The sequence below is a fragment of the Colobus angolensis genome, unplaced genomic scaffold (assembly GCF_000951035.1).
Source record: "Colobus angolensis palliatus isolate OR3802 unplaced genomic scaffold, Cang.pa_1.0 Scaffold81, whole genome shotgun sequence".
Classification (NCBI taxonomy): domain Eukaryota; kingdom Metazoa; phylum Chordata; class Mammalia; order Primates; family Cercopithecidae; genus Colobus; species Colobus angolensis.
Genome location: NW_012121932.1, coordinates 4,988,797 through 5,002,005, shown reverse-complemented (window position 1 = coordinate 5,002,005; position 13,209 = coordinate 4,988,797). Strand labels below are relative to the sequence as shown.

The following is a 13,209-nucleotide window of genomic DNA, read 5'->3' as shown; positions in this document are numbered from 1 at the left end:
GCCACTGCACTCCAGCCTGGCAATGGAGTGAGACCCCGTCTCAAAAAAAAAAAAAAAAAAAAAAGAAGAAAGAAAAAGACAAATAGGATCTAATTGAGATAAAGAGCTTCTGCACAGCAAAATTTAAAAAGCACTATGAACATAGCAAAGAGACAACCTACAGAAAGGGAGAAAATATTTGCATCTATGCATCTGGCAAAGTTCTAATATCCAGAATTTATAAGGAACTTAAACAAATCAACAAGCAAAAAACAAACAATCCCAATGAAAAGTGGGCAAAGGACATGAACAGACATTTTTCAAAAGAAGATATTCATGTGGCCAACATGAATATGCAAAAATGCTCCACATCACTAATTATTAGAGAAATGAAAATCACAACCACAAAGAGATACTATCTCACACCAATCAGAATGGCTATTTTCAAAAAGTCAAAAAATAACAGATGCTGGCAAGGTCGCAAAAAAAGGGAACACTTATACACTGCTGGTGGGAATGTAAGTTAGTTGAGCCATTTTGGAAATCAGTTTGGTGATCTCGAAGAACTCAAAGCAGAACTGCCACTCAACCAAGCAATCCCATTATTGGGTATATACCGAAAGGAATACAAATCATTCTACCATAAAGACACATGCTCTGCCGCACACGGTGGTTCACACGTGTAATCCCAGCACTTTGGGAGTCCGAGGCGGGCAGATCACGAGGTCAGGAGATAGAGACCATCTTCGCCAACATGGTGAAATCCCGTCTCTATTAAAAAATACAAAAATTAGCGGGGCAAGGTGGCAGGCGCCTGTAGTCCCAGCTACTCCCACGGCTAAGGCAGGAGAACGGCGTGAACCCAGGAGGCGGAGCTTGAGTCAAGATTGCGCCACTGCACTCCAGCCTGGGCGACAGAGCAAGACTCTGTCTGGAAAAAAAAAAAAAAAAAAAAAGACACGTGCTCATGTATGTTAGTCTCAGCACCATTCACAATAGCAAAGACATGAAATCAACCTAGATTCCCATCAATGGTATACTGGATAAAGAAAATGTGGTACATATATACCATGGAAAACTACCCACACATTAAAAAAAAAAGAAAGTGAGATCATGTCCTTTGCAGCAACATGGATGGACCTGGAGGTCATTATCCTAAGTGAGCTAACGCAGGAACAGAAAATCAAACACCACATGTTCTCATTTGTAAGCGGGAAATAAACATTGAGGACATATGGACACAAAGAAGGGAACAACAGACTTCAGAGCCCACTTAAAGGTAGAGGGAAGAAGGAGAGTTAGGATAAAAAATACTACCCGTTGGGTACTATACTTATTATCTGGGTGGCGAAAAAATCTGTACACCCAACCACCGTGACATGCAATTTGCCTATACAGCAGAGGTGCACATGTGCCCTGCAACTAAGATAAAAGAGTTGTAAAAATACACAAAAAACAAACAAACAAACAAAAAATGTTTAAAGAGAAACTAGAGAATAGCAACTATAAGAGTACATGAAATAAAGAGGGGGAGAGGATTTTATTAAAAGAGCCCTACCCCCCAAAATTTTTAAACATATATTCATTGGTCTCAAGCAATCCTCCTGCCTCGGCCTCTCAAGGTGCTGGGATTGATTACAGGCATGAGGCATTGTGCCCGGCTGTAAACTTATTTTCTATAGGTACTGAGAGAGTGTACGTATATGTTTATGTTTAAATGTAGTAGTCAATGTGGCCACTACATTCTAGGGGACCAGCATTATTCATCATGAGAATATAGTTTCTTTGGTTTAGGAAAACATTTTAAGAACCTTTTCAGTTAAGAAAAATAAAACAGTAAGGCACAAAGAGGGTAAAAGAAAAATAAGCAGAAATTGCTTGACATTAGAAGATAATAGAGAACTTTAAATCTATTTAGAGCAATTTGAGAGTACTGGGGTACTGCAGATGGAGTGAGGCCCTGAAATGAGGAGCATGGAAGAGACAAAAAGAGGGAAGAACAAGAGAAAGAGTGAGAGAGAAAAATAATAAAGGATTGTGAAAATAGTAATAAGCAGGGTTTTATAGAACAAACAAAACAGTAAGAAAATTAACCATCATGGAGAAAATACTGCATTGTTAGGACCTGCCTATATTATGCTTTCAACTGTCAACACCATCTACCCCCTACCTACCAATGACCTCAAACCTGCAGTGAAATGAAGCTCCCAACAGGCTTCTATGATGGCACAGCGGTTGACTAGGATCAAAAATTGAGAGAAGGAAGCAATGAAAAAAGCAGAAGGTAAATGCAAAAAGTGAGTGAAATACAGAGTTAGAATGAGAATTCAACTGAAACATGCCATCAGGAAAAGAAATAGAGAGAAAAGCTACTTCAGAACTAGGAGATATTGAAAGGGAATGTGCACTGATCTCAGTTTGAAGGACTGATTAAACTATATTTATTTTGAATATTAAAGGATAGAGTGATCTCTGAGAGTCAGAGATTTTTGACAACATTGTCTTATACTTGCCTGTAATAGTTCTCAGAATTTAGTATAATTTCTGGCACATAAGACATCGTGTGGTGGCTCACACCTATAATCCCAGCACTTGGGGAAGCCGAGGTGGCCAGATCACCTGAGGCCACGAGTTCGAGACCAGCCTGGCCAACATAGCGAAACCCAATCTCTATTAAAAATATGAAAATTAGCCAGGCGTGATGACACACACCTGTAGTCCCAGTTACTCGGGAGGCTGAGGCAAGACAATCACTTGAACCCGGGAAGCAGAGATTGCAGTAAGCCGACATTGCACCACTGCACTCCAGCCTGGGAGACAGAACAAGACTTTGCCTCAAAAAAAAAAAAAGACAACATAAATGCTATCTGTTTTGTGATGATTATATTGTAATTTTGCCCTACTAAGCTTTCAGTTCTATAAAGGCTAGCTCGAGTCTACCACGTTAATCACTCTATCCCCAAAATTTTACCTAGTACCTGATCACACAATAGTTGCTAAATAAGTATTAAATCATGACTAATTAATACAGAAAAAAAGCAATATTCTCAAAATTGCAGTTGCTTGACAGAGTGAAAAATATATTGGAGTTTCATCTAATCTCATTCATTCTTTCATTCAGTAAGCTTTTTGTCAGCAAATATTACCTTGGACTTACTATATGTCAGTAACTGTGCTAGGCATTGAGGTTTCAAAGATAATTAAGACAGAGTGTTCAAGTGTCAGCTCCTTTCCCCCACTGATTTCATAATATAAAGGTAAAGACAAACACGTAAGTAATTATAACACCATAAGGCAGATGGCATAAGATAGCTTTGTTTGAGAGTCTCTGGGCATGCAGATGAGGAGTGCCTCAACTCTTTATGTTGCTCATTTAAGCAGCAACATAAAGAATGATGAGCAGTTGACATGGCAGATGAGGGATTCAGAGAACGGCACGTGCAAAGGCTTGGAAGTCTAAGGAAACATGATGCTTCTAAAAATTAATAAGACATTCAAAATGGATGAGCATTTGAAGATGGGGCTGTTGACCTATGTGACAGTCTAAAATATGTGACATGCTAAAAGTAACAGGGAGACTTTGATGGATTTGAAGCAGAGAAAAATGATTTAAAAGAGTTCTTTCTTAACACTGTTTTGAAGAACGGCAAAACCAAAAGAAAAGAGAACTGTTAAATGTTCTTGCTTAATTAAGAGTCCAGGCAAGATATGATAGAAGCATATATTTAAAGAGTAGGTGTTTTGGTAGAAAGAAGCCCCCAAAAATTTCTGTGTTAAATAGTGGGGAGGAGAAGGATAACCAGTTCTATTTTTTAAAATATTTTTTGTTTATTTATATATTTTTAGAGAAAGAGTCTCACTCTGTTGCCCCAGCTGGAGTGCAGTGATACAATCACACCTCACTACAGCCTCAGACTCCTGGGCTCAAGTGATATGATCCTCCTGCCACAGGCTCCCAAGTAGTTGGGACTACAGGCATGCACCACTGTGCCTAGCCCTCTGGTTTGAAACGTTAAGAGGTAAGTTCAACTTCCAATTTAACTGAAGATGAGGTGCAGTAAGGGCCATGATTCTAATATGTATAATTTTTCTAAAGCTCACAATAACTAATCATAGTTTATATATAAAAGGAAACAGAAAAAGCAGAAACATAAAGCAAAAAGAGAGAAGTTAGAAAGAGTTAAATGTTACAATAATGAAAGTAAACATTTTATTGCTCAATTAAAATACAAAAACTTAGCTTGGGTAAGAAAACAAAATCTATTCCTTTGCCTTGAAGAGAATACCTAAAACAAAATAATACAGTCATGAGTTGCTTAACTAATGACTGAGATACAGTCTGAGAAATGTATCCTTAGGCAAGTTCATCATTGTGCATACATCATAGAGTGTACTTACACAAACCTAGATAGTATAGACTACTATACACCTAGGCTATATAGTATAGCCTCTGGCTCTGAGGCTACAAACCTGTACAGCATGGTGCTGTACTGAATACTATACGTAACTGTAATACAATTGTAACTATTTGTGGATCTAAACATATCTAAACATAAAAAAGGTACAGTAAAAGTATCGTATTATAATCTTATAGGACCACCATCATAAATGTCATACGTCATTGACCAAAACATCATTATGTGGTATGTGACCATATATAAAAGGCGAAAAACTAAATAATTTCCCTGAGATAATAATTGTACCAAATATATTTTCTGTCTACAACATAATAAACCCAGAAATAAATTTGTTTTATGTTTAAACTACGAGAAAAAGCCAAGTCACTGGAGATTGAAAAATGAATTTCAAAAAGAATATAAAAAATGCAATTAGAATATGAGAACATTATATATAAAAATATATTAAATGTGGACAATATTACACATGAAATACATCATAGCTTAAATGTTTTAATTACTAAAAAAGCAGTAAAGAGAGTAATGAATGCAAGAACTGTAAGAAACTCCATATTAACTAGTAGTAGTACTAAAATAACACGATGTTTACAATAGCAAAAATTTAGAACAACTGTTATCTCCAACAATAAAAAAATATTTAAAAGTTATCATGGAGCTGGATGCGTTGACTCACACCTGTAATCCCAGCACTTTGGGAGGCTGAGGCAGGTGGATCACTTGAGGTCAGGAGTTCAAGACCAGCCTGGCCAACATGGTGAAACCCCTACACTAAAAATACAAAAATTAACTAGGCATGGTGGCAGGCACCTGTAATTCCAGATACTCAAGAGGCTATGGCAAGAGAATCACTTGAACCCAGAAGGTGGAGCCAAGATTGCACCACTGCACTCCAGCCTGGGCAACAGAGCGAGACTCCATCGCAAATAAATGAATTTATAAGTGCTATTATGAACAATGATAGAGTCATAGCTAATGACATGAAAACGTTCACAATGTTTTGTAAGTTGAAAGACAACAGGTTAACAATAGCATATTGTATGACGCCATTTTATAAAATGCATCTATGTAAGCATAGAAATAAAAAAAATAAACTAACATTTATTAAGTGCACATTATATACCAGGCACTGTTTAAGCATTTCACATATACTGACTTATTTATGGTTATAACAAACCTATGTAGCCATTCTATTACTTTCCCCACTTTGTGAGATTTAAGATAAGGGAAATTAAAGAATTTGCCCAAGGTCACAGAGCTAATAAGTGGCAGAAGCTTGGAAGAAAATACATCAAAATGTTAATAGGCTGGGCACAGTGGCTCACGCCTGTAATCCAGCACTTTGGGAGGCCAAGGCGGGTGGATCACTTGAGGTCAGGAGTTCAGGGTCAGCTTGGCCAACATGGAGAAACTGGATCTCTACTAAAAATACAAAAATTAGCCAGGCATGGTGGCATGCATCCGTAATCCCAGCTACTCCGGAGGCTAAGGCAGGAAATCATTTGAATCCGGGAGGCAGAAGTTGCAGTGAGTCAAGATCATGCCACTATACTCCAGCCTGGGCAACAGAGCGAGACTCTGTCTCAAGAAATTAAAAAAAAAAAAAGTTAATAGTGCTTATTTCTGAATGATGAAATTATAGATGACTTTTTATTTAGCTTGTTTCACATTATCTTTTTATTTAGCTTGTTTTACATTCAGAAAAACCGAAAAAACATTTTCAGTTTTTCCACAAGGGGCATGTATTACTTGTGAAACAAAGAAATTATGGGTCTTTTAAAGATGAAAGCAAAACATCTAATTAGGAAACAAAAATAAGTAAAAAGAAAAAATCTGAGAGATGTTTCTCTTAAAAAATACAGATAAGCCTAACAACTAAAGTACATATTTTAATCAAAATATCATAAATAACATTAGATATACTTAAATGTCAGTGAACTAATAATTATCTGGAAATAAAATGGACTCTAATAAGTTTATAAAAACCTGAATTAAGGTTTGGAAATGTTAACGATTTACCTTCCCCCAAAGGCTCTGGGTCCAGAGAGTTTTATAAAATGTTTACTTTAAACTTCCAAAGACTAGTAATCCCCATATCAAAAAATCTACTTAATTCATTTAATAAATATGGCAAAAATCTGACACTAGGATCTGACAATAGCAATATAAGAAAGAAAATTACAGTAGTCCCGTTATTTACAGAGAATATGTTCCAAGGCTTTGTCGCTGCCTGAAACTGCAGATAGTATTGAACCCTATAAATACTATGTTGCCTCCCATACATACATACCTATGATAAAGTTTAATTTATAAATTAGGCACAGTAAGAGATTAGCCTCAAAAACAAAAAATAAAATAGAACAAGTATAACAATATACTGTAATAAAGATAATACAAATGGATGCTCTCACTCATTCTTTCTCTTGTTCTCTCTCAAAATAGCTTATTGTACTGTACTGTGAATAACTGAAAGTGCAGAAAGCAAAACCATGGATAAGAGGGACCGTTGTATAACCAATCACATATACAGAAGAGGATGTAAGTATCCGATATAAAATACTAATATAATTTAGTGAAAAATCAAAAGAATAATTAACAATGGCCTGGTTGGATGTATTCCTAAAATAAATGATGGTTTAATATTAGTACATCTATTAATAGGATATAGCTCTATGCATGTTAGTATATAAAAAAGAAAAAGTAAATAAAAAAGAAAAATCCTATATAATTATTTCAATAGATAGGAAATCATTTGCTAAAGTCAACTTCCAGTCCTAGTTTAAAAAACTCTAAGAGAGCTAGAAATAATAGAATGGCTCTGTAATATACTAAAGAATACCATTGTAAAACAAATTTACAACACTGATATACCAGACTCTCTACTGACTAGAGATATCCCATTACAATCAGGAGGAAAATAAGAATTACTGGAAATATCTGTCAAATAGAAGATTCAGACCTTTCCAAAACCACCTCTTCACCTGTTTGCCCCCTTGACTTTCTCCTATTCGGGGCTCAGACAAGAGTGAAGCAAGTAAGACCCCTGAAGTGCAGAACTGAAGGACATACTTACTCTTGGGGTTATGAAAGTTCAAGGTTGATAGTTGTATGACCCTGAGAGTGAGCACCTCCCTCCCTTAAAAGTCTCACTTGTCTCACCCTAGTTCCAGTCCTGCACGTATTCCTTCTCTCTTGTAAATTCTACTAGCTCTACTCCCGACAAGCTAAAGTCAGCCATTTGTAGAAAGTCAGCTAGTCTTTAGAATTTTAGATGTTTCAAGAAGAAATTAAACAGTAGTCCCCTATGATTCATGTGTTTCTGAATTTTCCAACTTCTCCCATCGACTAAATCCTATTGAAGCCTTCCCACCTTAACTGCTCTCTTTCCAAAGAAATCAAATTAACAGATTTCTCTGTAGGTAATCCTCAAAGACCAGATCTCTTTATATTCACAACATATGTGAGAAAGTTAGTAGTTGGGAAATTAGTTTTCATATATATCTTATAATATATATTATTTTAGGGTCCCATACAAAACTTTTATTTTAATAATTTATTGCCAATTACTTGTTCTCTTCAGTTCAGAAATTTTAAAGAGTAAAATAAGGGGCTGGGCACAGTGGCTCATGCTTGTAATCCCAACACTTTCGGAGGCCGAGGTGGGCAGATCACCTGAGGTCAGGAGTTCAAGACAAGCCTGGCCAACATGGCGAAACCCCCATCTCTAATAAAATTACAAAAATTAGCTGGGCATGGTGGCACGCAACTGTAATCCCAGCTACTCGAGAGTCTGAGGCACAAGAATCACTTGAACCCCAGAAGCAGAGGATGCAGTGAGCTGAGATAGTGCCACTGCACTCCAGCCTGCATGACAGAGGAAGTCTCTGTCTCAAAAATAAAAAAAAAAATTAAAAAAGAGTAAAATAAGATAATATATGATATATACAGAAAATACTTTGAAAGTGAGACTATTCTATAAATACCAACTATTATTAATTAGTATTTCCTTTTTATCAAAATGTACTTATGCATATGGTCATTTACATGTTATTAGAATGGGACATATCACAGGAGGAAAAAGCTATTTTCAAAGTAATATGGAAACTTAACATATAGAACTTTGGAAAAGCTGCTGAGTAGTATTACGATGCCTTTACTTTGCATAATTCTACAGATGCCATATCCTAAACCTATGTCCTATCTTCCTGTGTGTTTAAGCAAATCAAAACTGACAGTGAACAGACCTTTTTAATATGTCTCATGACATTTTATTCTAGAAGAGGCAAGTTCTTGCTATGGAATATGTTTCTCAAATGCATCTGAGGCTTTTCATATTTAATGTTGCATCTCTAGATCGTTTTACAGATAAATTCATCTCATCATGAAATAATTTTCCTGAAACTATTGTGTATAGGACCAAGATACTACACACATAAATATACAAGATATTACACACATAAATAACTTGCAGTGAAGGATACAAGATTTTAAAAATATAATAATAATAAATTTAGGTAAATACAATCATACATATATATATATATATATATATATATAAAATCAGTAAACGTCTGCCTAAATATCACTGACTTTTAGAAAGTATTTCTAGCTGGGTGCAGTGGCTCATGCCTGTAATCCCAGCACTTTGGGAGGCTGAGGCGGGCAGATCACAAGGTCAGGAGTTCGAGATCAGCCTGTTCAATATGGTGAAACCCCATCTTTACTAAACAATAGAAAAAAATTAGCCAGGCATGGTGGTGGGTGCCTGTAATCCCAGCTACTCAGGAGTCTGAGGCAGGAGAATTGCTTGAACCCAGGAGGCGGAGGTTGCAGTGAGCCGAGACTGCACCACTGTACTCCAGACTGGGCAACAGAGCAAGACTCTTGTCAAACAACAACAACAAAAAAAGTATTTCTAACTATGGTGTTGATAACATGTACTGAGTAATCTTTCCAAAGTTTTTCCTAGTGAACGGATGATTGCACTACTTACCTAATTGCATCATTGGTCTCTGAAACGACTCTGAGGTACTCTTTCAAATAATAATAATTAAAGAGGTATTTCCGAACCCTATAGCCTCGCCATCGTCTCTGAATCTATTAAAGTAAATAAAGAGATAAAATACGCCAGTAAATACTTTCATTAAAAAATGTAATAGCGCTTCAAACGCTTAACGTAATTATGGCCGATAACTACTATCAAATAAAGTCTTAGGCTTTTCCATTAATATAACAGTATATTAGCTGTAAATATAGGTTCTGCTAATAAATTTATTATGAACTTTTATAAAACTAACATAATCATAGGCTATTATAATTTACTTTAAATTATTTATAATTATTTCACAGAATACTAAACTATGGAAAGATTTATAAAAATTTGCTTTATAAATTCCTACCATTTCCACTTCCTGGGCAAATGGATTTTTTTTTTTTTCATAACCAACTCACTTTAAGATTGTATTTGGTCTCATTGAAATACACATTTAGTTTTTGTATTTTGTCTCATTAATGGGCTTCTTAAACTCAGTGGTATCAAAATATTTAAACAAATTCTTGTATCTTAATTATGACATTTTAATACTTCCTTAACAATAGCAGCAATAACTAACATTTATTGAGTTATTATGTGCCAGGCGTTAATCTAAGGGTTTTTGCTTACACTTATGTATTTAATCTTTAGAATACTACTATGACATAAGTACTCATTACCTCATTTACAGATGTGGAAACGGTTAAAAAGAGAGGTTACACAATTTTCCTATAATTATATAGATATTAGGATGAATCTTGGAATCAAATTTCAAGTTAGGGCTTCAGAGAGCCCACTCTCATAACCATTGCCATGTAGAACTGGGAACAAAGAGAACTGTGATTTTCAATACAATAACATTTTTATTGAAATTATCTGCTTCTTCCATCTTTTACTTCAATGCTAACATTCAAATAGTTTTATTTTTACTAGAACATATCATCAAAGTAGGGTGTGGTTTTTTTTGCATGAGAGGAATGGTAGGGGTCTGAGAGACTATACCTAAGTCAGCTTCTAGATATCTTAGACAACCCCAGGAACCATGAGAACCAGTCACTGTCCTTAAGTCCTATCTTTGTTAATATAAGTATTTTTGCTATATTTTCTAATACCCCCATTTGAAAAACTCAAATAAAGTAATATATGATATTAATTAGGAAAAAACAGCTTAATTATTTAAAGGATTAGAGGAAAAAGAAATAGCACATATTGAAAAATATTAACTTAGTCTTGCATAAAGATTTAGCATCATTCCCCCTAAAATTTTCCAACAGTTTAAATATCTATATGAATGACTCACGTATCCTAAATGATTCTCTTTTCAGATATGAAATCTTACCAACTTTAGCACAGTTTACTATGCTAAGAGAACACACATCTTCCCTAAACTTTTTTTTTTTTAATAGAAAAGGGAAATATGGAGACTAAACACCAGTCCATTGGGTTTTATCCCCAAAGTCTACTTTCTTTTAGCTAAAAAATATTTAGTATAAAATTTGTATAAGTTGAATATTGGATCAATAAAAAGTAAACTGGAAAAATTGTTTATTTAAATTCTGATTCTTTATTTTTCTCTCTTTTAAAACACAGTCATTTAAAAGGTCATTTATAATCATTTTGCAATTTAAGATATTAAACATGGCTGGGCATGGTGACTCATGCCTGTAATCCCAGCACTTTGGGAGGCCAAGGCGGGCAGATCACAAGGTCAGGAGTTCGAGACCAGCCTGGCCAATATGGTGAAACCCCATCTCTACTAAAAATACAAAACTTAGCTGGGCATGGTGGCATGCACCTGTGGTCCCAGCTACTCAGGAGGCTGAGGCGGAAGAATCGCTTGAACCGGGGAGGCGCAGGTTGCAGTGAGCCGAGATTGTGCCACTGAACTCCAGCATGGGTGACAAAGTGAGACCCCATCTCAAAAGAAAAAAAAAGATATTAAACATGACGATTATAAGGTAGTGTTTTGTCAGACTCCCAGTATGAGAATTACTAAAGTAACTGAAAATATGCAAAACAGCTTGTAAGAACAAATAAATCAGAGACAATAACTTTATTTTAATTAATTATTTTATTTATTTATTTTGAGATGGAGTCTTGCTCTGTCGTCAGGCTGGAGTGCAGTGGCATGATCTTGGCTCACTGTAACCTCCAACTCCCTGGTTCAAGCGATTATCTTGTCTTAGCCTCACGAGTAGCTGGGATTACAGGCATGAGCCACCATGCCCAGTTAATTTTTGTATTTTTAGTAGAGACGGGGTTTCACCATGTTGGCCAGGATGGTCTCGATCTCCTGACCTCATGATCCACCCAAGGTATTGGGATTACAGGCGTGAGCCACCGCGCCTGGCCTTTTTTTTTTTTCAATGGAGTCTTGCTCTGTCACCAAGTCTGGAGTACAGTGGCATGACCTCGGCTCACTGCAACCTCTGTCTCCTGGGTCCAAACGATTATCCTGACTTAGCCTCCTGAGTAGCTTGGACTACAGGCATGTGCCACCATGCCCAGCTAATTTTTGTAATTTTAATAGAGGCAGGGTTTCACCATGTTGGCCAGGCTGGTCTTGAACTCCTGACCTTAAGCAATCCTTCCGCCTCAGCCTCCCAAAGTGCTGGGATTACAGGTGTGAGCCACCACACCCAGCCAACAATAACTTTAGAAAGTGAAACTAGTAGTATAGCAAACTAATGTAACAAAAGTATTCAAAGTGTCTTTTGAAATACTTCTCAAATGATCTTATTTGCAAGATCAATTCTTTAAATTAAAAAAAATTCTAAAATTATATACTCAATTTAGAAGCTCTCCCTAATTTTACCAATATTATATTATGACTGAGAAGGAAAAAGAAGGAATTGACAGAACCACTTTCCTAATGAAAAAGAAGAATCAATTGGAATATGTATATATATATATAAATCATACATGCAAATAAGTGCATATTTTCCTAGCTTATCTAATTTGATCATTATAGCATCATTCTGAGGTGGAGATTATTATTAGCCTCATTTGAGAGAAGAGGGAATTGATGTTTAGAGAGGTTAACTAATTGCCTAAGGTCTTATAGCTCTTGGATGGCTTCAAATGTTTCAGCATACTTTTACTGCATATACAGTAACAATTTTATTAATGAAGGGAACACTTGTAAATACATGTACTGACAGGAAATCCATCATCAGCAATAGAAGTTATTCAAGTTGCATAGGAAAATATTAAGATATCAAATAGTATTAAGGGAGGGTCTACCTAACACATTAAAATATCATTAAATTACAAATAAAATAAGATTAAATGTGCCAGAAAACACAAAAGATGCATGTTGGCATACTGTGAGGAAGGAAGAATGATGAGGGTTTATGATTTGGTAATATCAGAGAAGTGGATATTCCCATTTCTAAGAAAGAGATGTTAAAGGAAAAAAACTGAAATTGGCTGAAAGATTTGTATTCAAATAAGAAGACTTTCTTGTAATTAAAACAGAAAAAATGCAACAACATGGGCTCTTTCCTTCTCCAAACCCAGCAACTACTGGAAACAGCACCAACCATATCTAGAGAGACTACAACTGGTATGCTTTCAGAAAACATTCTATTGTCCTGACACCCTACGCATCTCTCCAAAGGCTGGCTAAAATTCCTCTCCAAGATAATTCCTTTTATACAAAATTGGATATTAAAGATGTAATAAGTAAGTGATGGTTAAGGTAACAAATTAAAACTCATCCACACTTAAGTATAATCAATCAGTCTTTAAGTGGCTTTCTTAGAGATGACTGGATAAAAAGAT

At 35.7% G+C, this 13,209-nt stretch overlaps 1 protein-coding gene across 1 annotated transcript in view; it reads right to left on the bottom strand.

Moving 5' to 3' along the window:
• Positions 1-13,209, bottom strand: part of SPATA17 (spermatogenesis associated 17) — a 234,346-nt gene that overhangs the window by 173,195 nt on the left and 47,942 nt on the right. The window contains exon 5 of the mRNA XM_011929509.1: positions 9,388-9,491. Coding sequence (XP_011784899.1) covers positions 9,388-9,491 — 104 coding nt within the window. The remainder of the gene's footprint in view (positions 1-9,387; positions 9,492-13,209) is intronic.